This window comes from Coenobita brevimanus, chromosome 71 (assembly GCF_032717465.1).
Source record: "Coenobita brevimanus isolate Jiangsu-jjx chromosome 71, ASM3271746v2, whole genome shotgun sequence".
NCBI lineage: Eukaryota > Metazoa > Arthropoda > Malacostraca > Decapoda > Coenobitidae > Coenobita > Coenobita brevimanus.
Genome location: NC_137024.1, coordinates 40,759,506 through 40,786,389, shown reverse-complemented (window position 1 = coordinate 40,786,389; position 26,884 = coordinate 40,759,506). Strand labels below are relative to the sequence as shown.

The window sequence follows — 26,884 nt, the reverse complement described above, 5'->3', positions numbered from 1 at the left end:
CTCTATATTTTGCACATAAAAAATCCATACTACATTACAAAAAATACTCCACAGTCCAATGGGTAAAACAATACTTTCTTAAACTGCATATAAATTTCTTACTTGACTAATATTCATTCATCATTTAATCCAGTGTTGCACCATGAGAAGCATAGGAGCCCAGGGCTAGGCAAGTTGGTCTCAACATTAAAGATGAAAGTAATCAGCCTCACTCATCCCTGAGTGGCATTACGTAAGCAATAAACCCCAACCATCCCTTGGATATAAACCTTCTGCTCAATCCGACTGGAACGACTTAATTGCCCAATAAACCATGAGGCGTCATAATCTGGTTATATGGTTACCACCCAGCATAGTAGCTTAAACGGTTTCCTGGTGTACACGAAACCGTTTAGAGTGTCACTTAGTGTAGAGTCACCTGTAGACAGAAAGAATAATAATGAATGAAAGTAAGACAGAAAAGAAAGGATGGAAAGAAGGGAAAGGAAAGGGCAGGCAACCAAGAGCAGCACTGCATCAAGTGAGTGGATGGTGAGCACCCCCACCAACGACTAGCCTACCAGTATAAAGTGCTGAACTGTACTAACTTCAGATTATATTTCACAGTGTTAATAGTATAAGATATGCATCACTATACAAACTTTGCAACCCAATTACAAAAGAGGATGGGAGATCTGGAATGTTCTTTGTTCTCTCAGAAAAAAATACAATGAAGAAAGGAAGTTTCCAAAGTATAATCCCCCTTCTTGTGCTGCAAGAGTTATGAGACTGCTTACAACAGGAGATGGGTATGGGCCTTTATGATTTCTAAGCCAATAAGGTAGTTTTCCAGTTCCATTCTCACCAGTTTAAACTGGATTTCACAAAACATGGGATACAGGGTGCAGTACATGCATTTTTTAAAATTAACCCCTACAGATCAAAATACTATATTGAAATAAAATTTGTCAATACTGTACTATATACCCAGCATATACCAGTATATACTACTATACAGGTATAGTACTAAAAATATACGCAGTATAGTACTATATAATACTATATTTAAAACTTTTATATAGTTCCTTGCATGCTCTACATAAAATCATATCGTAGTTTAGAAATGAGAGTCAAGATGTGGGTTCATGGCTGATTGAGAGTATTTTTCACCACACACTGGACATGGGTATACGTCTCTTTCATCCTCATCACACATGCTGTTATTGTCTTGCCCCTTCCCACTCATCCAATTCTCAACGCTTGCACTCTGACTGCTTCCCTCACAGGATGTGTTCAAAACAATACACTCATCACTGCTCCTTAAGTCTTGCATTCTAGCATCCATAGAGGCTACCAGCTCATCTTCATTTCTTTCACTTATGTCCATGCTATCTTCAAACATACCCATGCAATCATCAAGGTGTTGGTTTAATTCAGATTCTGGGATGTCTCTGTCACAAAGAGGACACCGAGATGAGTGATCATCATCAAGATCTTGTGAAGATTGACTATTTTGCAATACTTGGAGACTGTGCTGGTGGTTGTCTTCATTGGCCTTGTTCTTAACTTTAATCTGTGGTGACAATGAAGATGATTCCCTATTTGAATGAGGAACTGCAGGAGTTGTTAGGGACAACAGTCTTGATACGCCTGTCCCTGAACCCCCAAGAGCAAATCCACTTCCCTGGAAGACAGCTGCATTGTCATTTTTTGTCTCACTTTCATGATCTGGCTTTGCTTCTGTCTTGGTAATGCCTCTACCTTTTACTACCACTGTTGTGGACCCACCTCTTCCCCGTACTGCTAAACCACCACCACCTCTGCCTTGCTTTGCTGTGCTAGTACCTCCAATGAAGCCACCACTAGTGTTGGCTGCACTACCTTTTCTGCTACCACCACCACCACCTCTGCCTTGCTTTGCTGTGCTAGTACCTCCAATGAAGCCACCACTAGTGTTGGCTGCACTACCTTTTCTGCTACCACTCAATCCTGACCCACTTCCTCTACCAACTACTCCCCTGGTCATACCAGATCCTCTGTTTGATCTCTTTCTAGCTGGTGATCTGCTACCACCAAATCCATGCACATTTGATTTGCTTGCATTACTCACATCTATATACTTCACCATTCCTGTACCTGAAGTAGAAAAGCCATGAATATTATCTCTCTTTTCATTATCTGTTTTTGTACTGCTTCCAAAAAGACTTTGAGTTCCATCCTTTCTTGGACTACCATCCATCAACTTATTACGATCACTGCTCCTGCATGCACCAAAGTCAATCCCTTCATGTGATTCAATCTTCCTCTTTGCTTTGCTAGTTATCACTGTTTTATCTTCTCTGGGGTCAATCACATCATGCCTTCTCCCATTCCAACTGGCATTATTGAAGGTAGGGATATTTTCCTTAGAGTGACCATTAACAGGACCTGAACTGTGGCCACTGAGGGAGTTGCCTTTCCCCTTAAATTCTATAAACTTCCTTATGTCACCATAAGTGCCTGTGTCTTTCTTGACAACTGAAACAAAACAAAAAAAAGAAGTTAAAACACATCCAGAAAAATAATTCATATATATTTTATTTCATTATGTACTGGGTAAATATGTGCCATAAAGTGTAGACAAAGTAAAATTATCAAAACACCTCTTGGTATGTTTGGAAATGAACAACACAACTTACTAATCTCAGTTTCATTCAGGAATGTTACTAGTCCAAGAAATATAATGACTTAATATCTGCACAGTATGGAGGTTAATCTCTCAGGCATGGAAGAATACATTCCTTTCTCATATCCTATGACTAACGCAAAAAAGCCTCGGTTTACTTGCGCTTGTTCTAATGCTGTCCACAAAAAGGAGAGGGGCTATAATAGGTACCAGAGCCAACCCACCCCTGAATCACATATTTTTTATGTTTCTGCCCAGAATCGTGCTATGTCTATTCTTCACTCTGCTAAAAATAATTTTATCCATACTAAATGCTCTCAACTCTCCAACTTGAATTCTTCCCACTCTTTCTGGCACCTTGCCAAAAACCTTCTACAGTTTTACCTCATCATCCTTTCCTCCTCTTTTCCACTCTTATGGTTCAGTAGCTATTTCTTCTACTGATAAAGCAGATCTCTTCGCTCAGACTTTCTCCTCCAATTCTACCTTAGACGATTCCGGTGCTGTTCCTCCATCACTTCCCCCCTTAGACTTCCTCATTGCTGACATTTAATAATAATAATAATAATAATAATCTGGCCTTTTGTTTCTCAAAAGCGCCAGTTCTTCCTTTTGGGAATTCACTAGCACTCGACACACATACATTATTTTTACAATTACAAGAATTGTGACATTTCTTGTATATAATACAAGCTACATCATATATACATGAAAGTGGCAATAATTAAACCCTATAATCATCCGTCATAGTACCTCTCTCCAGGTCATAGCATTTTGAAAAAAGAAAGGCTTTCAGCTGTCTCTTAAAGGATTCAACAGTAGAGAGTTGTCTTTTGGACAATGGCAATCTGTTATATAATCTAGGGGCTCTATATGCAAAAGAACGATCAGAGAAAGATGGCTGGTGAATGGCTCCTGGCTCATCAAGACGCAAGGAATCATCTTCACTGCGTAACATCACACCCGGGCGTGTCGATGGGAGTTTTAACAATTCAGCAAGATACTTCGGTTCACCAAACTTAAGAACCTTGAATGTAATAAGACACAGTTTAAATTCAATTCTAGCCTTTACTGGTAACCAATGCAACTCAATCAGAAACAGGGTAGTTGAGGTTCTCGGGGGGAGACCAAAGATAAGCTGTGCTGCCCTGTTCAACACAGACTGAACTTTTGTTAGTATATTATTTGGAATGCCAATCCACTGTGAATTACAATAATCAACACGAGACAAGACCACTGCATGGACCAATGTTAAGAGGCACCATCTATTCAGGAATTTTCTCACAAAGTACAGATTTCTGATATGCAAGTTACACCCTCTTACAACCTGATTAATATGTTCTTTGTAATTTAACTTAGGATTAAAATAAACACCCAAATTTCGAACAGAACTGACTGGATGCAGCTGTGACACGCCAATGTTCAAAGCCAGGGCATTGTCAGTGTTTCCTCTGATGATGATCTCAGTTTTACCATCATTCAGCTTAAGTTTCCTCTTAGCCATCCAAATCTTAATATCAGACATTAGAGATTCAAACTTTGTCTTAGTATCGTTGATATCTGACATCTTAACACAGAGCTGGATGTCATCAGCATAAAAATGATAGGACACATCATGAGCATCAAGTAGAGATGATAAACTACTTGTGTAGCTAGTAAATAGAATTGGACCCAAAACTGATCCTTGAGGGACTCCAAATAGAAGAGGAGCAGAATCAGAGCTAGCGTAATCAACAACCACTCTCTGAGATCTGTCCGACAGATACGACTAAAGGAGCAAAAGGGCACAATCACGAACGCCATAAAAATACAGATCATCCAATAATAGTTTATGATCTACTGTATCAAAAGCTGCAGACAGATCCAAAAGAACTAGGAGAGAGGACATCCCACTACAAGTGTTTGCCACCAAGTCACTCTGAATTCTTGTTAGTGCAGTTTCAGTTGAATGGTATTTTCTGTATGCTGATTGAACAACAGGAACAACTCTGTTGTGTTCCAGTAGTGGTAAGAGTTGATCGAGTATGGCCCGCTCAATAATCTTGGATAAAAAATACAGGTTAGAGACAGGACGATAATTTGTCATGCTCTCGACATCAAGGCCAGGTTTCTTAATTAGGGACCTAAGCAAAGCACGTTTCTCAGACTGCACAAAATTACTTTCTAAGAAGCATCTATTATGTTGCAGATAAAGTCTGCAGCATGCTCATACACATCAGGCAGTTGTGACATGTTACATGGATCGAGTGAGCAAAATGTTTTATTAAGTTCTCTGATGTAACATTTGACTTTGTTTACATCCAGTGGATGAAATGTTGAAAGCAAATGATCCCCGGTGCACCGTGGCTGGAAGTCAACCGAGTACACTTCACTAGGAGAACTGCTGTCTAAATCACTTCTTATGCGAGATATCTTTCATTCATTCATTCATTGCCAGACGCCATGTATCCCAAACGGGGTGGCCAAGGGCTTAGAGTTAGTTGTTTTACAGGGAGGGGCACTAATCCTCCACCAACCCCACTTGACACGTGGGGATGCCAACAGCATCTGGTGTTCCCAGGCGGTCACCCATCCAAGTACTAACCAGAACCAACGTTTCTTAACTTCGCTAATCGGATGGGAAGCGGTGTACTCAACGTGGTATGGCCGTTGGCAATATCTTACTTTTAAAAAATGAAGCAAAATCAGAAGCCAATTGGGCATCAGATAAAGAAGTTGGTTTAACAATTACATTCCTCCGACCAACCAAATTGTTCACAACTGCAGACAGTTTTTTTTTTATCACCACCACATGAATCAACTTTATTTTGATAAAACCTAGCCTTTTGGGCTTTTACAGTGTGAATGACTGCTCTTCTCGCAAAAACATAATGCAAACGAGTTACTTCGGTCCGCTGCAAGCGCCACTCACGTTCTGCCCTTCTACGTTGTCTACACAAAGAATTAATGGATGGACCATACCACGGAGAATTATCACGTACAGTGATTGTTTTTACTACCTCAGGACAATAATGGTCAAAAATTGACCTGAGCTCGTTGTTGTAAATATCAACCAATTCACCAGAAGAAAGACTTGAAAAATCGATGGAGTTTAAACGTTGATCCATTTCAAAACACATCAACTGGCGGTCAACATTGTTGTAATTTCTGAACCTGATGACCTTTTTATATGAAAGGGATTTCGGGACATCAAAACTAAGAGTGATCAGAGCATGATCAGAGATGAAGGGATCAAATGAGTCAACCTCCACATCTGATACGCGCCTGCAACCAACAGGGGACAAGATCAAGTCAAGGACATGTCCTGAGACATGAGTTGGATTACTCACATGATTGAAAAAATTGTTCTGGGTGATCAACTCAAGGAATTCTGAAGAAAATGGTTTTGACTCTGGACTGTCAACCCAATAACTGAAATCACCACAAACAAGAAGTCCTCCAGGTTTAAGAGAAAACCCTTCAAGAAACTGCCCAAACTCCTCCATAAAACCTCAATCTCTGCCCAGATGACCTGGTCGATAGACAATTGCAATTCTAATGGTATTCTGATGGAAATTTATTAATATTTCCATAAATTCAAATGATGATGGGGTCAGGTCTGAGTCAATGAGAGAAACGTTTGCAAGTGCTGCCGAGTAGATGAGTGCTACGCCTCCTGCTGGACAGTCAGCAGCAGGCCTGGGAATACTAATAACAGAACGTGTCTTAGGCAAAGCATTACGAATAATATCGATATCAAACTCATGCAACCAGGTTTCAGTCAAGCACAATATGTCAAGCTCGTGCTGATTTAGGGTTTCATTAATATAGTCTATCTTATTACGGATGGAACGAATATTTAAAAGACCCATCCTTAACTGGTTCAAGAGGGACGTAGTCAGTTTTTTGAATGGTCAAAATTGGTGTTGTCAATCAATCTATTCCTATAAGAAATCATAATTGGACATTCTCTACTTGAAGCAAAATGGGCAACCACCTGTGACTTTGAATTAGCATCTTGATGTCTTAAAGAGGAGCAGTTGATGCATTTGGGAGAATTTCTGTTACTACAGTCCTTAGATTTATGGGCTCCAGGACAAAAGACACATTTAGGTTCATCATTTTTCCTAGAACATCTCTCAAATGTATGACCAAAGCCTTGACAGTGATGACACTGTGTAACCCAGAATCTATCGAAAGCGCGTCATCTTGTAAGATCCACATAGATGTAATTGCCCTGTTCTACAATGGAGGATCTCACCTCTGGCGACATCTTCAAGACAGCAGTTTTGGTGTCATTCCTTGTTCTTGTGAAGAGAAGGTTGAGGGTACAACCTCGATCAACGAGCATCGTAATTTTATTGTTTTTTCTCAGAATATTTGGGATGATGTCAGAGTCATCCAAGGAAGAGGAAAGGCCTGTCACGGTCATTTTAGGCAACATTTTCTTTGGCTCTGATATGCAAAAAGTGCCCTCAGAGCCAAAATGATCAGTCAGCACCCCAGTTGCTTCACCCTTGGCCATTACCAGCCCACCAGCCTTGGTCTTAAGGCAGCTGTCAACCGGTACCGAGTTAAGTACGCCTCTGATGTCTTCTGGTCCCATCTGATTTGTCAGGGCACTAGCGCCACTCTCTGGTTTCACAATCAGTACATGCTGACTATGAATGGCTATTTTCTGGCCATAAGCACTGATCTCAATCACGCCCCCAGGCAGATCCTTCCCTCCCCCCACGAGAGACCCGCGAACAGCATCCGCAAATGACTTGGCCTGATCTTGTGTGACCGCCATGGGTGATGAGACCTTGGTCCCTAGTGCCTCCAGTCTATTTGATACGTCTCTGATTGCTTGAAAGATTGGCCCAATAACTTTATCTTCATACTCCTTCTTGGTACTACTTCCTCCACCAGCCAAGACCTCGTCTGCTGGTGCAACACACTGGCTACACAGCCAGCGAAAGCCCAGCTGGTGGCTCCTCTTCATGAATGGATAGTCGCCTGCATCCAAATTTTCACAAGCTATATGAATCCACTCGCTGCAGTAGGCGCACTTCAGTGCTTGTGCACTTTTTGCTACAGACCTACTGCAGCGAGGGTCTTGGTGTTGTTTACTCATGATAAGGGAGAACAAAAAACAAAACAAAATGACAACAACAGCCAAACGTATATACTTGTACAATACTACCCGGGAAAAAACCCGGGTAGCGCTGCCCCCGTTTGTGTCACCCTAATATAGGGGAAAAAAAAAAAAAAAAAAAAAAAAAAAAAAAAAAAAACAGGGTGTCTGCGAGGTCACCACGAGCAAGTGGGGTATGACTTGACTACCCTTCTAGGAAAGGTAACCCAAACTGAGGTGCCGCAGAAGTGCTGAGATGGTATTGAAACTTTTCCCAATTCGAGCCTTACAGCAGCAGCAAATACGTCACTTAGGCAAGACCTCATGTATTTTTTGCCATCACAGGCCTCAATAATAAAAAGGCATATGGGCCTGATGGAGTCCCTCCTGTTGTCCTAAACAACTGTGCTTCTGTGCTTACACCCTGCCTAGGCATACTCTTTCGCCTTCATCTATCAATTTGTACCTTTCCTTCTTGCAGGAAGTTTGCTCTCGTTCAGCCAGTCCCAACTAAGGGTGACCATACCCAACCCTCTATCATTCAAATGCTTTAACATCCTGTGTTTGAGTCAATTCTTAATAGAAAAATTTTAAAGCATCTTTCCTATCACAACCTTCTTTCTTATCGTCAATATGGGTTCCGTCAGGGACGCTCCACTGGTGATCTTCTCACCTACCCTTTCAGACTCCTGGTCATCCTCCTTTCAGGACTTTGGTGAAAGCTTTGCCACTGCACTTTACATCTCAAAGGCTTTTGATTGAGTCTGGCATAAATCTTTAATTTCCAAACTGCCCTCTTGCAGTTTCTATCCTCCTATCTGTGCCTTCATCAATAGCTTCCTTTCTGGTCGTTCTATAGCCACTGTTGTAGACGGTCATCGTTCCCCTACATCTATCAACAGTGGTGTTCCTCAGGGCTCTGTCCTATCACCAACTCTCTTCCTCTTATTCATCAATGACCTTCTAAGCTGTACATCTAACCCTATCCACTCATACACTGATGACTCCACCCTTCACCTTTCCATTCGGTTCCCACAACGTCCACCTCAGCAGTTACTTCAACAAACAAGGGATGAGGCTATGGCACACCTAATATCTGACTTGGTTCATATCTCTGACTGGGGTAAAAATAATCTGGTTGTTTTTAATGCATCACAGACTCAGTTCTTACACCTATAAACACGACAAAATCTTCCACAGGAATACCAGCTAATGTTTAATAATATTCAGCTTAATCCTGCATCATTCTTGAACATGCTTGAGGTTTCATTTACTCGGAATTTATCTTGGAAAGATCAAATTACATCTCTGGTAAAATCTGCTTCCAAGAGATTAGGTATGCTAAGCCGACTCCGTTCCTTCTTTACCCCTGCACAGTTGTTGACTTTATACACGGGTTTTATACGCCCCTGTGTAGAGTACAACTCTCGATTGTGGGGAGGCTCCCCACATACAGCTCTTCTCTACAGAGTGGAGTCAAAGGTTTTTCATCTCATTAACTTTCCTCTTCTTACTGGCTCCCTTCAACCTAAGTCTCTTCGCCGCACTGATGCAACTTTATCTCTTTTCTATCTAAACTTCAATGGTCACTGCTCATCTGAACTGTCTGCTTGCATCCCTCCACCTCTACAAAGGGTGTGTAGAACCCGTCTAGCAGCAAACTCTCATCCCTTTTCTGTCCAACACTCTAATGCAAGAGTTAACTGTTACTCCAAGTCCTTCATTTATGCAACAGGTCAACTCTGGAACTGTCTCCCTCTGTCTGTATTTCCTGCTAACTATAATCTCCAGTCTTTCAAACGCAGTTTGTCCGGGCATCTCGAAATGATCAGATCTTGAATTTGGCTCTCTCTTGTATTTTGTTTTTTTCTTGGAAGGAGCAGTTGGCAGGCTCATGGCCTTTGGTTCCTTCTTCCCAGCATAAATATGTGTATACAGTATATATATATTATATATATATATATATATATAGTCCATCCATCCATCATCCAACCCTACGTTGCCCCATGAGGAGCATAGGAGCCCGGGGCTAGGCAGTTGGTCCTGACATTTAAGATGAGAGTGACCAGCCTCACTCATCCCTGAGTGACATTAAGTGAGCAATAAACCCCAAACACCCCTTGGATATAAACCTTCACCGGCTCAATCCAATTGAAGCACAATAATTACCCACTAAACCACCAGGCACCAAAATTTGGTTACATGGTTACCACACGGCGTAGTAAATGGTTTCCTGGTGTACAGGAATCCATTTGGCTTGTCACTCAGTGTAGAGTCACCCACAGGCAAAAGGAAGAGGAAAGAATGAAGGAATGAAAGACAGAAGAGGGAGTATAAAGTCACGCGCAGGCAGAAAGAAAAGGAAAGAATGAAGGAAAGAAAGACAGAAGATGGAAGGAAAGAAGGACGGAGTAGAGGACAGGGCAGCATATACAAAAATCCCCGTACTATCCGGACGCCCACTTTCCGGACACCCCACTTACTGGACATTGTCGTCCTGGACCTACGGAACCCAAAAATGGCCAAAAAAATAAAAAAAAAATCTGAATTTTTTCCCACTCGTAATTTGAAATTGCCGCGCGGTGCCAAACAGCTGGTTTACACCACGGCCCCTTCACCCCTTCCTTCCTCCCCCCTCCCCTGTTAGGGTTGCCATTTGGTATTTTTCATTACCAAATGTGGGCCAATTTGGTAATGAAAAATTCTTTTGGTAATGAATCAGAATAATGCATTACCAAATGAATTTTTCACATGTATGATGATACACAGGATGGAAATGGTGGATTGTCTGCTGTCTCTGATTAATCTGCTAGCCTACACAGTGTGAAAATAATCAATATGCTGTTAATTATAAGGAGAGTGATTACATGTATTTCCATCCATCCATCATCCAATCCTACATTCCCCCATGAGGAGCGTAGGAGCCTGGGGCTAGGCAGTTGGTCTCAACATTTAAGATGAGAGTGACCAGCCTCACTCATCCCTGAGTGGCATTACATGAGCAATCAACCCCAAACACCCCTTGGATATAAACCTTCACTGGCTCAATCCGACTGGAGGGCAATAAATACCCACTATACCACCAGGTGCCAAAATTTGGCTATATGGTTACCACCCAGCATAGTAAATGGTTTCCTGGTGTACAGGAAACCATTTGGCTTGTTACTTAGTGTAGAGTCACCCACAGGCAGAAGGAAAAGGAAAGAATGAAGGAAATAAAGACAGAAGAGGGAGTGTAAAGTCACCCGTAGGTAGAGGGACAAGGAAAGAAAGAAGGAAAGAAAGACAGAAGAGGATGGATGGAAAGAAGGATGGAAGAGAGGAAAGGGCAGACACCCGAGAGCAGCACTACATCGAGTGAGTGGATGGTGAGCGCCCCCACCTACCACAATACATGTATTTCCACTTGTAGTGAAGAATAAATGCTAGCTTTGCAAGTTTGGTAATGAAAAGTTAAATTTATTAATGAAAACTGAGGAGTTTGGTAATGTGGCCGTTGCGATCTGGCAACTCTGTTTCCCTGTCATCAACAGTTACTGCCTAACTTCGATCGCGAGTAGATGCTTATTGCAGTGGATGCAACATGTGCTCGTTTTTTGTGAATAAACAGTGAATATACTGTAATACCTCGTCATTAGACCACACAGGAATTTACAGTGTTGTGCAGTGTTAAGAAATTAGAACTTAGAATGCAAAGGATCAACTGTGGAGTGCAAATTGCGGTTGAAACTGGCGTGGTGCAGTTAAGAACAATGTGCAGTGTTAAACAATTATAACTTACAGCGCAAAGAATCAAGTGCAACACAACACTGGATTACTGTACGTGCTTCAAGAGCATTTTCACCACTGCCAAATCCTTAGAGAAGGCAGCCACAGACGTGCTGTAAGTACCGTGGATGAGGTGCAATCACTTCTAATTCCCCATTCTTTGGTTCCTTTTCATTTATTTCATGCTTTATGTCCATTATTGGTGTGAACAGGGTCTTATATAGGTTTAAATAGGTGCTATGCATGTCCGGTAGGGAGTTATTTAGGTGGCTTTCAAAGTTAGGCTGGGTTAGGGTCCTTAAGTACCAGTCCAGGAGCCAGGGGCCCACTTTCCGGACGGGACCACTTTCCGGACATGCCTTTGGCTCTATTACATCGGATAGTAGAGAGATTACTGTGTGTGTGTGTGTATATATATATATATATATATATATATATATATACACACACACACACAGTACATACATATACAGTGAATCTTATACGCTTGCATCTTGATCCCATCTGCAAAAGTAAAATGTGTCATTTAACTAAAATACAAGTAAGTACTGTACAGATACACAGTGCATCAGATGTAGGGCTGAAACCAGCTCCAGTTTTGACTCGGCTTCAGCTTTATGAAGCCAGGATTTTCAGGCTACAGCTTCAGCTTCAAAACCTTTACAGTATCTAGTTTCAACTTTGATTTCATTCATTTCTGTGTAGCTCTGGCTTCAGCTTAATAAAATTCAAAAGCAATGATTTTGAAACAAAGGGGGAAGTGGCTATAGTCCCATGTTTGCCATGAATGGGTAAAGTAATTCCTCGCTTAACACTTCGAATATGTTCCTAAAAACTATACTTCATGAAGAGACCCACGAACAAGAACAATAAAAGATTTGGTACTTGTATGTGGAAAAAGCATAAAGTTTGTAAAGCAGCGGAATTGATGGGACAGAGGAGAGTAACACCAGCCCACATCTGTGAAAACTGCAGTCTGATTCTGCGGCAGATAAGACATTTAACCTCTCTTTCCCCTAATACCTTCAGCTTCTGTAGTCTATTGGGTCACAATGCGTGAACTCAACCATAAGGATGACTAATTACAACCAGTGGCCACTCACTGATGCTGACATCAGAAAGAACATCCAGTCACAAGGTGCTACAAGCTCCAACAGCTTTCTCCAAACACGAGCAACAACTCAGCCCTAAAGAGGGAGTAGTTGTGAAAAACTGCACCATTATCGTTAAACTGCTGCAAGGGGACAAAGAGTAACACATGAGGTGATATCGACATGCTGAGAGAATGTAAAAGAGGGTAACAAGGAAAGTTTCATGGAGAAAAAGGGCTGAAACATTTATAAATGTGATAGCTAATAACTGAAGAATGGGCGACCAAAAATAGATCTGCATACACTCAGCACCCTGGAGATTCTCTTGTCATAACCATCCTATGGGAGATTATGAATGGAAGTATTGTGTCAAGTGTTACAAATACAGTACACAATGCAGATAAATACCAGTATACAGAGAGGGAAAAATGGCTTAGTCCATGCTCAGTATGCTGACTGGATTGTGGAAAAAAAAAAAAAAAAAATTAAATAGTTCCACTCAATCAATGAAAAGAGGTAATGCATAACAGTCCTCTAACACAGTTCTCCAATCTCTACAAAACATGGTCCTCCATTATGCTACTCTGATGCACCTCTCCATCCTCCAAGAAGTACTGCATTAAACTCCTCTAAAACACCCCTCCAATCTCCACGAAGTGAGATGCTGCACTATACTCCTCTGCTACTGTGTCACTAATACAATCTTTACCATGACTAATCTTACCCAATAGTTTCTCTCCTTAACATCAAGCTAGAGTCATTCTTACTAATGTAAACTTACCTTTCCCTCTCCCATGCTTTTTCTTTTTTCCATATTCTTCTGGCTCCTGTATTTTGGTGTAGGAACCCCCACATGTGTTCTGGTGTTGCTGCCACCATGGGTCACGAGGTCCTGGGGGTCGATTCATGGCACGCTTCACCAGACCAAAGTAAGGACGGCGAGTACGACACGGGCCATTACATCGCCACACATGTTGCCGGTACACATCAACTTCATCATGGAAGGAATGGTATACCTGAAGGATAACAAAAGTAAATATATAAAAACTAAAAGCTAAAGATTTTATAGGCATCAAAAATATAATCAACTCCATCATGAAAAGAATGGTATGTCTCAGGGAAAGCAAAAAATCAGAACAGCAACAGTTATGTATTTTACAGATACAGATGAAAATACACAGTTAGTGAATATACCAGTCAATTTGCATAATTTCACTCTCTATGAAGGCTTTGAAAAGAGGAAGGAGACCGGGACCGAGTTGGTGGAGACATTTCTCAGTAAGAGGCCTGTGAAACCCTTCACGTTCAACAAGGATGTGTTCACCAGCTCAGCACTGAAAGACTTGTTCATCAAGTTCAACACGGCTAGCCCATCCAGTGCCGCTGTGGAGAGGGTCTTCTCTTCATGGGAAGGACGTCCTCAATCAGAAAAAGTCAAGGCTCACCGACAGCCACTTTGAAATGCTAGCCCTCTTGAAGGGAAACACAAGCATTTAATTAATCTTTTTTTCATTTTTTCTCCAGGGCAAGACTCAGGTTTTAATGGCTGTCACTGAGCAGGGCTTTCTTCTTCATTAATTTTACGACACATGAATACAGGACCAAAGTAGGGGAGGAGTTAGAATCAGTGAACTGGAATGAAATGGATCAGGACAGCCTGTGGAATGCATTTAGGGACTGCTTAATTAGGAATGCTAAAGTGGTGTGTGGTGTGACAAGAGCAACAACAAAGAAGAGAGTTAAGGCATGGTGGGATGGAGAGGTCAAGAGAGCAAAGGAGGAAAGGAGAAAGATGCGGCTAGAGTGGTTCCAGGACAAGGGTTCAACTGAAATAAGAAAGGAATATATTGAAAGCAAGATGCACGTAAAGAGACTAGTGAAGAGTAAAAAGAAGGACGTAAATGATGATCTGGGAAGGAAAATGAATGCAAACTACTTTGAAAACAGGAAGTTATTCTGGAAAGAGGTGTGGAAATGTATAAGTGACAGTGAATGGAAATGTGAAGGTGTGAAGGATGTTGGTAGTAGATTATTAACCCATGGGGATGAAGGAACAGAGGGAAAGAATATTTTGAAAGCCTGATGAATGGGAATAGAGAGAGCACAGTCACTGTAAACATGATTGGTTTTGGGGGTGTGCAAAGAAGAAATGCAGTGCCAGGAAACATGACACTTGCACAGGTGAAGAGTGCTGTGAAGCGGCTGAAAAATGGGAACGCAGGGGGGTTGATAAGGTGCATGCAGGGATGATTAAGTATTGTGGAGAGAACGGAATGAAGTGCTTGTTGGAGATATGTCAGAAGGCATGGATGAGCGAAACTGTGCCAGCAGAGTGGAAAAAGGCTGAGATTGTATCCATGTACAAAAATAAGGGTGAGCGAAGTGAGTGCAAGAATTATCGTGGCATAGGTTTACTGAGTGTGGCAGGGAAGGTATATGGAAGAATTACCTGTTTTATAGGGAAAGTAAGAGAGATATCAGAAGTCCTAGTAAGTGATGAACAGGGTGGCTTTATAAGTGGCAGACAATGTGTGGATCAAATATTTGCAGTAAGACAAATAGTGGAGATGGCTTGTGAGAAGGACTATAAGGTGTTTATGGCATTCATGGATCTGAAAAAGTATACAACAAAGTAGACAGAGAAGGATTGTGGAAGGTTCTGCACATGTACGGTGTAGATGGTAAGCTGCTAGGTGCCATCAAGAGTTCTTATGATGGTAGTGAGGCTTGTGTAAGGGTAAATGGGCATCTAAATGAATGGTTCACAATCGGTGTGGGCGTGCGACAAGGTTGTGTGATGTCCCCATAGTTGTTCAATACATATATGGATGATATGATGAGAGGAGTAAAAACATGAGTAATGGAGAGAGGGATGTCATTGATAATGAATGGTAATGATGGAATACCTCAAATTTGTTGTATGCTGATGCAATGTTACTTGCAAATCCTGGACAAGAGCTTGGTAGACTACTGCAGGGTTTTGTAGATGTGTGTGAGCATCATGCTTTGAGAGTAAATGTAGAAAAGAGTAAAGTTTGTTACTGAGAGGACGGTGATGCCCAGTGTGATGTTACAGTCGATGAAGAGAGACTGGAATTGGTGAGAGTTCAAATACCTGGATACAGTGACAGAAAAGAGGAAAATGTACAAAAGAAGTGGAAAGTAGACAGACACAAGGAAGGAAAGTAGCTGGTGCAATGAAGGCCTTGATAAGAAACAGAGGCTTCAGTGTTGCAGCTGGAGGAGGCTTACAGGTAGGAGTGTTAGTGCCAACTTTAACATATTGATGTGAGAATATGGTGTGGCATGAAAATGAAAAGTCAAGAGTGAGAGCGGTGGAGATGGGACAGATGAGGAATGTGTGTGGAGTACAGAGGGGACAGGATACGAAATAATGTGATTCGTGAAAGAGGCAGAGTGAGAAAGTCTGCGGACACCACAACTGAAGAGAATGTACTGAGACGGTATGGTCACGTGGAGAGAATGGATAACAACAAAGTGGTGAAACAGGTATATCTGAGTGAATCTGAAGAAGGGAGGAGGCGAGGTAGGCCAAGAAGATGGTGGAAGGATATAGTGGGTGAGTGGGTGAGGAAACGAGGTTTGGAAGTCGGTGAGGTTAGGAGACTGATAAGAGACTGAGCTGGCTGGATGAATATTGTGAGGAGAAGCGCACGATCAGGGATTTGGCATCCCTTTTTAACATGGCAGCGTCTGGACTGATTCTATCAGATACGTTTGTGTGAAGCTACAGAATGTGGTGAATGTTTTTGGTATATCAAATAGAGCCAGGATTCCGGGGGCTTGAATGGTGAGTGAATGGAAACATGGCCCATTTGACTGAGCAAATTTTAGCAGTCTGGACGTTGCTACTCCTCACCCTGCCCTAGAGTAGGAAACGAGGTCCAGATGATGATGATGATGATACTTATATTTTAGGTGAGGGGGCTCACCATCCACTCACTTGATGTAGTGCTGCTTTGGGTGTTTGGCCTTTCCTCTCTTCCATCCTTCCTCTTCTGTCTTTCCTTCCTTCATTTTTTCCTCTTCCTTCTGTCTATGGGTGACTTTACACTCCTTCTTCTGTCTTTCTTTCCTTCATTCTTTCCTCTTCCTTCTGCCTAAGGGTGACTTTACACTTCCTCTTCTGTCTTTCCTTCATTCTATCCTCTTCCTTCTGCCTATGGGTGACTCTACTTTGAGTGTCACACCAAATGGTTTCTTGTACACCAAGAAACCATTTACTACGCTGGTTGGTAACCATATACCGTAACCAAATTATGGTGCCTGGTGGTTTAGTGGGTAGTTAAAGTGCTCCAATTGGACTGGGCCTCCGTAGGTTTATATCGAAGGGGTGGTTGGGGTCTATTGCTCACGTAATGCCATTCAGGGATGAGTGAGGCTGGTCACCCTCATCTTAAATGTCAGGACCAACTTGCCTAGCCCCGGGTTCCCACGCTCCTCATGGAGAGACAGGATTGGATGATGGATGGATGGACGGACTTATATTTTTATCATTTCATTTATGTATTGTATCAATTATAATTTATAGGTTGACAAAATTAAAATTTCCAGTGTCTTAATTTCATTTTTCATTTTATTCACAATTTTCACTAAAGGACCAAGAAACTAGGACCAAGTAGGTCCTAAGTCCCTTCTTCACTGAGGACTGGGATCAAGACTGTTGGTCCATTTTGAGGGAGGGACTAAGACTGAGACCATAGGTCCTTTCTGAGGACCAGGTTTTGTGTATGATTATATCCCTCCAACAAAGATCATAAAGTTAATATTGTTTAAAGACAGACCTACTGAACAGTATTTTCAAAATGATGATATGCAATGGACGAATCATATAAATGAGACTACATGAAACAGAGACTTAAAGTAATAATCTGAAACACTGTGAGCAGTACAATTAATTTTATCAATCCTTGAGAAACAAGATGGCATATCCAAGAACTTTAGTGGACACTGAAATAACTATGAGTGAACTCATAAGAGAATGACATGTAATGATAATCTACCTATCCATCAATAGCCAGACACCATAATCCCCTAAGGAGTGGTCGTTAGTCTTTGAGTTAGTGGTTTTATGGGGAGGGGCACTTACTCTCCGCCAACCCACTTGCTGACACATCGGGAACACATGTGGGTTGATTATATGGTTACCACCCAGTGTTGTAAATGGTTTCCTGATTTCATGGAAACCATTAGGCTTGTCACTCAATGTAAAGGCACCTAAAATGGAAAGGAGAGTAATGAAAGGTGACAAGAAAGATGGGGGTAATAGGAAGACAGGAGGGCAGACACAAAAAATAATGATAAAGGTGAAGGAAGATGTAAGCAGCACTATATCAAGTGAGTAGATGATGGTCCCAACCACCTACCACAATATAACTATAGTATTCCAGGAAAAAGAAAGAGTAACCTGTGAAACACTCATTTCAACAAAAAGTATGAAAAGGCCGCGGCCGCACATGTTTGGTAATGAATTAATGAAAAGCCACTGCACTGTAATACCAACCTTGATTCCACAATGGCATAAGTTAATTTGTATTACCGTATGTTCCAACTACAAAAATGTGTGGCAGTCCTGTCATGCATGACGGCTAACTTGGTGAAGAGGTGGGTGTCACCAGCAACTGCAATCCTTCACTAACATCCAATTCATAATTAAAGATAAATGCAAGTAAAAACATGAAACTCTAATTACATACCGAAATGTTAGTGCCAGCAACTTTGTTGATGCGGTACATATGCTTGTGGAATTCAGGTCCATGTCCATCTCGATCCCGGTTATTGGCAGTAACAAAGAGGTAGGCATGGATCATTTCGTGCTGTGCATAGAGGTACAGTAAAGAGGACAGTTGAAATATTAATCCCTTCAGTCTCATGATGTACAGGTATGGTTACTCTTGCTATCTCCACACCATTTTAATCATGTTAGGAATGCCTTTCCAAAGTACTGGAGTTGGATATAACTTTCATTAACCCCCTCACTACAAGAGATTTCCCCAGAGCTGAATGACCTAGAGCTAACAAAAAATGCAGTGATTCTTTGGTTATTGTGCATTACTGGCACCATATCTAGTGTATGATAAAGAAACAGTGCAATAATGAAAGCATACACTCTAAGGGATTTACCCTATTTGGTACCACACTCCCCACTTGTAAATCCAAATGTTTCCTTTTACAACAATTTAGACCAACTTAATACATACACACTGTTATGGAAGTTAGCAAAAACACACACAGGCAAGGTTAAGAGATAATGATGAAAAGGACACAATAAGCAAGAAAGAAGAAACACATAACACACAAAGACCTGGGACAGGTTTGAGGGAAGGGGTTCTGAGACTAGGAGTTCAAGAGTCAGTGGTCTCCACCACCTGGGATTAATTCCGTGTGTACCGGGTAGGGCCTCATCATTGAATCCATCAAAGCCATCAGAAACCAGATATTCTGCACCATCACTGTTGTCAGAAACCAGCTCAGGTGCACTGCCTAACAATGCAGTTTTTTGGGTCAAAAATGCCCGATAACGACAGGAGTGCAGATTTTTACCTAGCAGTGAAGAAACTGTCATAATCAAGTGCATGACAACCAAAGGATCATTTTATACCTGTAAGGGTGAATCCCCCAAGCTAGGACCAATGGACCACATACAAGCTCTCCAGGACAAGGAGAGATCCTTGGAGAAACCATTACATCTCTCATCAGAAATACGCTACCCTTGTGCGGGCTTGAACTGCCATCCCTACAGTACACAAAATGTCATTAGTGATTCACCACTATTTCAAAACCATCAACATACAGTGGACCCTCTCTATACCAAATCAACTGGGGAGATCCTGATCTGATAAATCCAATAATCCAGGAAGTCCAATGAGCCCCTCTCCCCCCCCATGAAGTGGGATTTCAAATACATAATGGAAAATAAATGTGTGAAATAACATACAGTATTCTTGTACTAAAAATGAAAATGATACCCAATTTACACTTAACTGTTCCATAATTTCACACCCTTGTCATAGTACTTCTTCCTGACTAACCCATGCGGATGGAAAAAAACATCACCAGCATTGGTAACTATGTTGAATCATCCCACATGCAGGAAGCAATCTGGTAAGCCAGAGTTGTCCTGAAGGTCCCACATGGATTTTCCCAATTATCACATGGTACTGGTATATATGAAGGTTTATCCGGTGACCTCAAAATGTTTGTTAAATCCGATATCCAGTCTAGCAGGGCACAATAAAATGAGGGCCTACTGTATAACAGTACACAGCATCTAACAGAACTCACAGCAAATTATCTACCATAATGTAAATAAAGAATAAAATGAATTGGATTAAGAACCAAAAAGATACTGGATATACCAGCAAATATTGAAGTCTGAACATTGTATGGTGCAGGTAGTACAGTACTACCAATTACAGTACACTAATGTTCTACTTTACAGTACTTATATTCAAATAAACATTCACATAGATTTCTTCAAAAGTATTCCACACAATATGTGTTTGGCATATCAGAGCCAATGGGCCTGAATAGTGAGCGAATGGAAGCGTGGCCCATTGGACTGGGCAAATTTGGGCTGGCTGGACACTGCTATTCCTCACCCTGTCCTAGGGTGGGAAAGGAGGTCCGGATGATGATGATGATGATGATGATGATAAGCATAGTAATGAGTACCAGTCAATGCATGTAAGTTGTGTGTGACTCACCAGAAGTGTTTCAATTAGATCCTTTCGAGGACGGAGCTTGAGGAGTGGCACTGACAGTCTGACAGAACACAGACCACCTCTCCCTTCATAACTGCAAACTCCTGCACACCTGTAACATATATACAGTACAATCCCAGTTAACCGGGTGGCTTGGGGAATTTACCTTCCCGGTTACAGATTTTTCCCGTATTTCTGATTTTCAAGTCAAATCTATACAAAGGCTATCACAGCAGTAAATACAGTTCAGGTACTCACCAGTCACATTAGGGGTTACACTAGGAGATTCCGCCTGAAAAACTGCCTTGTAAACACACACCATGGTCATAACGCACGTGTGCAATGTCTAGCAACTAGCAGTACTGCAAATTACACCAGTCCAATGTTTACCGAATTACTGTATTCATTATATGTACTGTACTCATAAAAATTGAAAAATAAAATATAGAAATAAAAGCTTGAACATTTATTAGTGAACTGATGATGTGTTAAGACTGCACTGTAGAATTATCACAACACCTGTGCCCCCACGTGAGTTTGTTTACGTTTCCGACTGTTCTTCTTCTTCCCTACCTGACCTCCATCACTCCACCCCTCACCCGCCACTCAGCTGTTTTGCAGAAAATAAAATAAATGATGTACGTATGAAATGCAGGCATATTATTTATTTATTTTTCTTCCAACAAAGTAAACTTTTATTCCTATTAACATTTATATTCAGCCATTAGTGTTTTATAATGTTCGCCTTTTTCAAGTCTGTTGCATATGTCCAGCTTCTGTTTCAAGGTAAGCACGATACGCTTACGTTAAGTTTGCACTTTAGGCATTTTGGAGTGTACAAATTACCATCTATCAGAGGAACACAATAGCAAGAGACCTTGTTTACTGTCTGGTGGCAAAACGCAGACTGGTGATTTTTGGAAGGTGTGGAGGATGACTGAATTCAAGTAGGGGAAAGAGGGGGAGAGGAGGGGTGGTTAAGAGGATTTGCTAGGGATTTACATCAGCCGGAAATGCCTTCACCTCGCTTTGTCTGACTTCCCCCAGCCTCGTGTGACACAATCAAACGGCGGTTTGGCGGTCCATTCAAATTGGCACACAGTTATAACTTACTGACATTTTTACCAGCCCTTGAATTTTCCCGTTGTTCTGAGTATTCCTTTTGTCTGGATACCGGATTGCTGGGATTGTACTGTACTATTACCACATAAAACACAGATCAACTACAAAACAGATATCACTGATATGAAGGGGTTAATGAAAACAGTTTCTAAACTGTAAGATGTCTTCCAAACTAAATATTATCCGTAAAAAAAAAAAAGCTACAAGGGATAACAGATATAAGTTCAAATGGCATTATAATAAGAAGTCTCTCCCAGCTGAATAAAATTTTATAGTGTTGCACCTGCTGTACAGTAATACTGTAAAAGCAACCTTATATACAGTGGACCCTCGATTTAACGAACCTCAGTAGACCAGATCTTGGATTTAACGGACACTATGAATGCCACCGGATTTCCATTGAATGGGGCCAATGAGTCACACTACATGTGTTTCCTATCCTTTTTACTCCAGTCTGGCCTGAAATTGCCCTCTCCCCATCGTGACTCCTGAGGTGTAATGACAAACTATAGTAATACAGTGCTGCAATAGTCAAGAAGAAGTGCAATGACAGATGTGAAATAAGCTACAACAGGCTGGAATTATGGGCTGTTAGTGAAAATGGGCAAAGTTTTTATTTTCAGTACTAGAATATGCTACTGTACTCATTTATTTTCAAACACGCGCTTGTAATCCCACCTCAGGGGGATACCATCAGATAAAACAGACTTCCGTCTTTACTGGATCAGGCTTCCCCTCAATTAGTCCATTATAGTGAGGGTCTATTGTATTGTATAATGCAAATGGCATGAACTCACAGTGTCATCCTCGGGCTCCACTTGACCTCCACCCCATGCAGACGTCCCCAGAAGAATTGCCGATTAAAAGCAATGAAGAGAGAGTGAATATCCGGGTTGGGGTCAATCAGCTCCCAACTTGGGTCAACCAGTGATACTGAAAGTTTCTCTTGGTCAGGCTCCTCCAGCTGACCCTTCAACACATCTCTCAGTCTCCCACTGGTACTTCCATTACCACTGGTACTACTGCTGTTCTGATTCCCTAGAGGAGGGTAATGGAAATGAATAATATTTAAATTTACAATTAGAAAGGCAAAACAGAGTAGAGATGTCCTTATCAAATACCCTCTTCTCAACAATCATAAGAGGTTGGTTCCTGTGAACCCAATTATTGGAAACTTCATAAATGCAATGCATGGCCAACTGACAAAAGGTTAAAGGGACTAGCCCCTGACGTCCACCACTGAAGCCACTTATATTATGTTCAAAGTAATATGCATATATATATATATATATATATATATATATATATGTTGGAGTGGCCCTGGTGAGAGAGGATAGTGTTTGGAAACTCCCTGTACTGTAGTTTGCAGATGATACTGTGTTGTTGAGTGAAGACGAAGGAGAGCTGCAAGGCTTGGTGGATGACTTTGGGAGAGTGTGTAAGAAACTGAATCTAAAGGTGAATGTAGGGAAGAGTAAAGTGATGGTCTTTGAGAAAGGTGAAGTCAGTGAATGTACAGCGAGGTTGGATGGTGAGGAATTGGAAAATGTGAGTATGTTTAAGTACTTGGGTAGTGTGATGAGTAAGGATGGAGGTTTGGAGGGTGAAGTGCTTGAAAGGGTACAGCAGGGAAGAAAGGTTGCTGGTTCTTTGAAAGCAGTGATAAGAAACAGGGAAGTGAGCATGGAAGTGAAAAAGTTACTACATGACAGTATTGTGATACAAACTCTAACGTATGGAAGTGAAGCTTGGACGTTGTTGGAAGGACACAAGTCAAGAGTGAGAGCAGTGGAAATGAGTTATTTAAGAGGAGCCTGTGGAGTCACATGGAAAGACAGGCTGACGAATGAGGATATAAAGGAGCGTTGTGGTGTGGATGTGGATGTGATAGGAAGCATTATGAGGAACACACTGAGGTGGTTTGGCCATGTGGAGAGAATGGAGGGTGAAAGACTGACAAAGAGAGTGTATGTGAGTGAGGTGGAGGCCGAGGATGAGATGGAAGGATGGGGTGGAGAGGTATATGAGAGAGGGGGGTGTGAGTTGGGAGCAGGGCAGTGAAATGGCGGGGGACAGGGCGACTTGGAGGCAATTTGTTTGTGGCCACCCCACACGGGATTGAGGCGTCTGGCAATAGATAGATAGATAGATATATCAGGCTTGGGTTCGAGTACATTTTTCTGTGCTCGAGTTCAAGTGCGATTACATTACGGTATCACGAATCCAAGTACAAGTACAAGTACTCCGTTTTATAGCTGAACTCTAGTCCAAGTACGAGTACATTTGTGCTGTACTCGAATCCAAGTACAAGTACTACTTGCAATTAGTACCAACGTGCTAACATATTAAAAGCAGCTTATCAGTTAGTGGGCGTGGCTGTACACCACTTGACCTTAGTGACTCACCAACCCAGGCCACCTGGTCTCTCCAAGGACACACCATTGTTACCCTCACCACTTTTATATATCATGGTTGTACTCGAAAGTACTCGTAAAATTGTCACGTACTTTGAGTCCAAGTACAAGTACAAGTACTATGGAAATTTTAAACCCAAGTACAAGTACATTATATTGTGTACTTGAGTACAAGTACGAGTCCATGTACTTGGACCCAAGCCTGATATATATATATATATATATATATATATATATATAAAACTCAACAACCCACCACTGGCTTAAAGGACTAAATTACAGAGATAAGCTCCTTAAATTTACTTTACCTCTTGCCCTCTCCCTGAGGTCTGAAAGTGACAAACTGGAAAGTTTACCATTTTTTACAAACAGCATGCAAATTTAGTCCAATCAATGAAGTAGCAAAGCAATAACAAAATATACATAATAAACATAAACAAAAAATATTAACCATGCCAAGAAACCATTTACAACGCTGGGTGGTAACCATATAACCAAACCATGCATGCTTCCTACATGTCAACAAGTGGGTTGGTGGAGAGTTAGTGTCCCTCCCTGTAAAACAAATAACTCAGAGTCAAATGGCCATCCCTTACGGGATTGTGGCGTCTGGCAATGGATAGACAGATAGACGATCACCGTACTGTTCGGTAATGCCCCTTCAAGAGCTTTAAATGTTTAGTATGCCCAACCTGAGTCGGGAGGGAGGGAGAGAGAGAGAGAGAGAGAGAGAGAGAGAGAGAGAGACCATTAAGCCGTTAACTGCTCTATACAGTCTGGGCTGTTCCAAGTGCGGCTGCTCAATACAGCCCTGGCTGCGCAGGTGAATTTCAAATATAGTGCCATGGTGACCAAGGCCGACCTATGCAAGCATGTTTGAGCCTTCAAAACGGAAACTGAAACCGAAAAAGAAAACGAAAACCATGCATTCCAATAGGGAATCAGACACTTCGATGTTCATCCATGGCTTTACCAAGGTAAATATTGAGCTAATACTTCGTTATTATATACTTTGGCATGTGTTCTCTCAATTCCTAAGACAAAATTTGGCCTTTGCGAAATTTCATTTTTACCCCCATGTCTGCGCACCACGGACACCTCCAAAAAACCGTCATGCACAGTTAACAGGTTAAAGGAAACTGTTTATACCAGTACCTCGCCATGAAGCTATGACAGATATTTCTTCAGCCTTGCGACGCTCAAGTTCCTCCTGGAGAAGATACACCCTTGCCTCCTCCTCAAACTGAGCTTGGAGTTGCAGGGCAAGAGTAAGGTCAATCTCATTCATATTGGGCACAATTTCTGAGAATAAGGGAAAATAATTAGAAGACAACAACTGTACCTACTGCCTTAAATCAGGGCTATTCAACTGGCAGCCTGCAGGCTAATTCCAGCCCTTGAGTCGTTGTTCACTGGCCCTTTGACAGACTCAGAAGAATGCAAATAAACAAACAGTAAAACAGAAAGTTTTGCATTTTTCTTTTTACAGTAAAACCTTGATAAACAGACTTCAACAGACCAGCATTTGCAGGAGCTACTGAACTAAATTCTTATACAGTATATCAGAAAAAGTTTGATAAAGCCAAAAGCAGTCCAGACTGCCTGTCCACTTCAGCTATGTACACAACAATAAGGTAAATAAAAGACAAGCTTATCAGTGTACTCTACAGTATTAGTATATATGGTACTGTATACTATACCATTTGATTACTGTAGTGAATGTATGAAGTACAGCACTGCAATGGTAGTGAAGGCAGTTTAAAAGCTGTTGGTGTAATTTGGACCAACGTCTGATATATTGGAAAAAGTCTCAGTTAGCAGAGGGAAGTCCAGATGTCACTTTTATCAGAATTTCACTTTTTTCGGAATGGCTCAGGCCCCAATTAGTCCATTATAGTTAGGTTTTATTTTATATATGTGCTTAGCGGAAAATGTTAAAGCATAAATACTGTAACCCCGATACACGATACCCTAGATGCGATACACCTGCTTAAAGATGGGGGTAGAAATACCACCATATCCCGCCTAATGATGGCCAAACCCCGGTTAAACGATGGGTTTTGATTGTTTTTACTGATTTTGATGATATTTTTGACTAAAATTGTGTTTAGGTTGATTTATAAACTGTTTTTAGACTAGGATTAATGTGTTTTAGCCATAGGTGGGGTGAACATTGTCATTTAGGGGTAAAGTTTACCAAGTTTGATTATTTCCAGATATATCTGACAATTTTCAGATTTTATTTGTTGGTTTTAGTGAGTTATTTACAGGTGTTAGGCTTATGATCGATTCTTTTACAGCTACTGGGCCATTTAGACTGGCTTTAACCTTGCTTTTGGGCTCATTTGGGTGGGTTTTGGAATTGGTTGGGGGGGATACCGAAGGCTGAAAAACACATCCCATTACTTTACAAGTTGAAACTACCCCGATATACAATAACCAGCCTAATGATGGTTTTTTACCTAAGCAATTGCATTGTTAAACTGGGGTATACCTGTATATATGAATTTTTCATTTAGTTCTAAGTATAAGTATTTAAACAGAGGAAAAAATGGAGTTAACTAAAGGTATGGCCTTTTTATATATCTGAGTTTCATAATCCGGCCCTACTCCTAAAGTACTTGAATAGTCCTGCCTTAAATGTAACAAACTTCTATGGTACATTGGTCCTGGGGTACAGAGATGTACCTGTACCGTACTTAAAGTATGGTACCGTATACTGGTATCTCTTGTGCGTGTGGTGGATCCTTCCTTTGACTACCTTATCTATCTATATCTACTGACAACCTGACACCTTAATCCTGGAGGGGGTGGCCACAACAAATCACCTTCATGTCACTCAGTTCTCAGCCATCAGGCTGCCCTTTTTCCAGCTCACACTACCTTCATCTGTGAATCTCTCCATCTCATCCCTCCAGCTTGTCATGTCTCCCCCTCCCCCCTCCACATCACTCATATACACTTTCTTGTTCAATCTCTCATTCTCCAGAGAATCAAACATTCTTGGGGTGTTTCTCTCAACACTC

At 41.4% G+C, this 26,884-nt stretch overlaps 1 protein-coding gene and 1 non-coding gene across 3 annotated transcripts; both read right to left on the bottom strand.

Annotated features, from left to right (window-relative positions):
- LOC145406577 (uncharacterized) lies at window positions 1-25,154 on the bottom strand. 2 transcript variants are annotated; one of them, XM_080277654.1, is made up of 7 exons: window positions 25,014-25,154; window positions 22,242-22,482; window positions 20,326-20,434; window positions 18,316-18,435; window positions 13,380-13,614; window positions 1,879-2,496; window positions 1-1,797 (listed from the first exon to the last, which is right to left on the bottom strand). In XM_080277654.1, exons 1-7 carry the CDS (start codon window positions 25,144-25,146, stop codon window positions 1,097-1,099), a joined length of 2,157 nt encoding a protein of 718 aa, XP_080133780.1. In that variant the 5' UTR covers window positions 25,147-25,154; the 3' UTR covers window positions 1-1,096. The 2 variants fall into 2 exon arrangements, with proteins under 2 accessions (XP_080133780.1, XP_080133781.1); XM_080277655.1 differs by having other exon boundaries at window positions 1-2,496; window positions 25,014-25,153.
- LOC145406988 (5S ribosomal RNA) lies at window positions 5,180-5,298 on the bottom strand. Its single transcript, XR_013898653.1, has one exon. It is a non-coding gene; the product is annotated as a 5S ribosomal RNA (ribosomal RNA).
- Window positions 25,155-26,884: the final 1,730 nt, after the last annotated feature.

Excerpts from the sequence above, each read along its gene's own strand:
- LOC145406577 (XM_080277655.1), bottom strand. The coding sequence starts at position 25,146 with ATGAATGAGATTGACCTTACTCTTGCCCTGCAACTCCAAGCTCAGTTT. Across the intron at positions 18,436-20,325 it reads ATCTAATTGAAACACTTCTG|CACGAAATGATCCATGCCTA; the intron begins GTGAGTCACACA and ends CTCTATGCACAG. Across the intron at positions 2,497-13,379 it reads AAAGCATGGGAGAGGGAAAG|TTGTCAAGAAAGACACAGGC; the intron begins GTAAGTTTACAT and ends GTTTTGTTTCAG.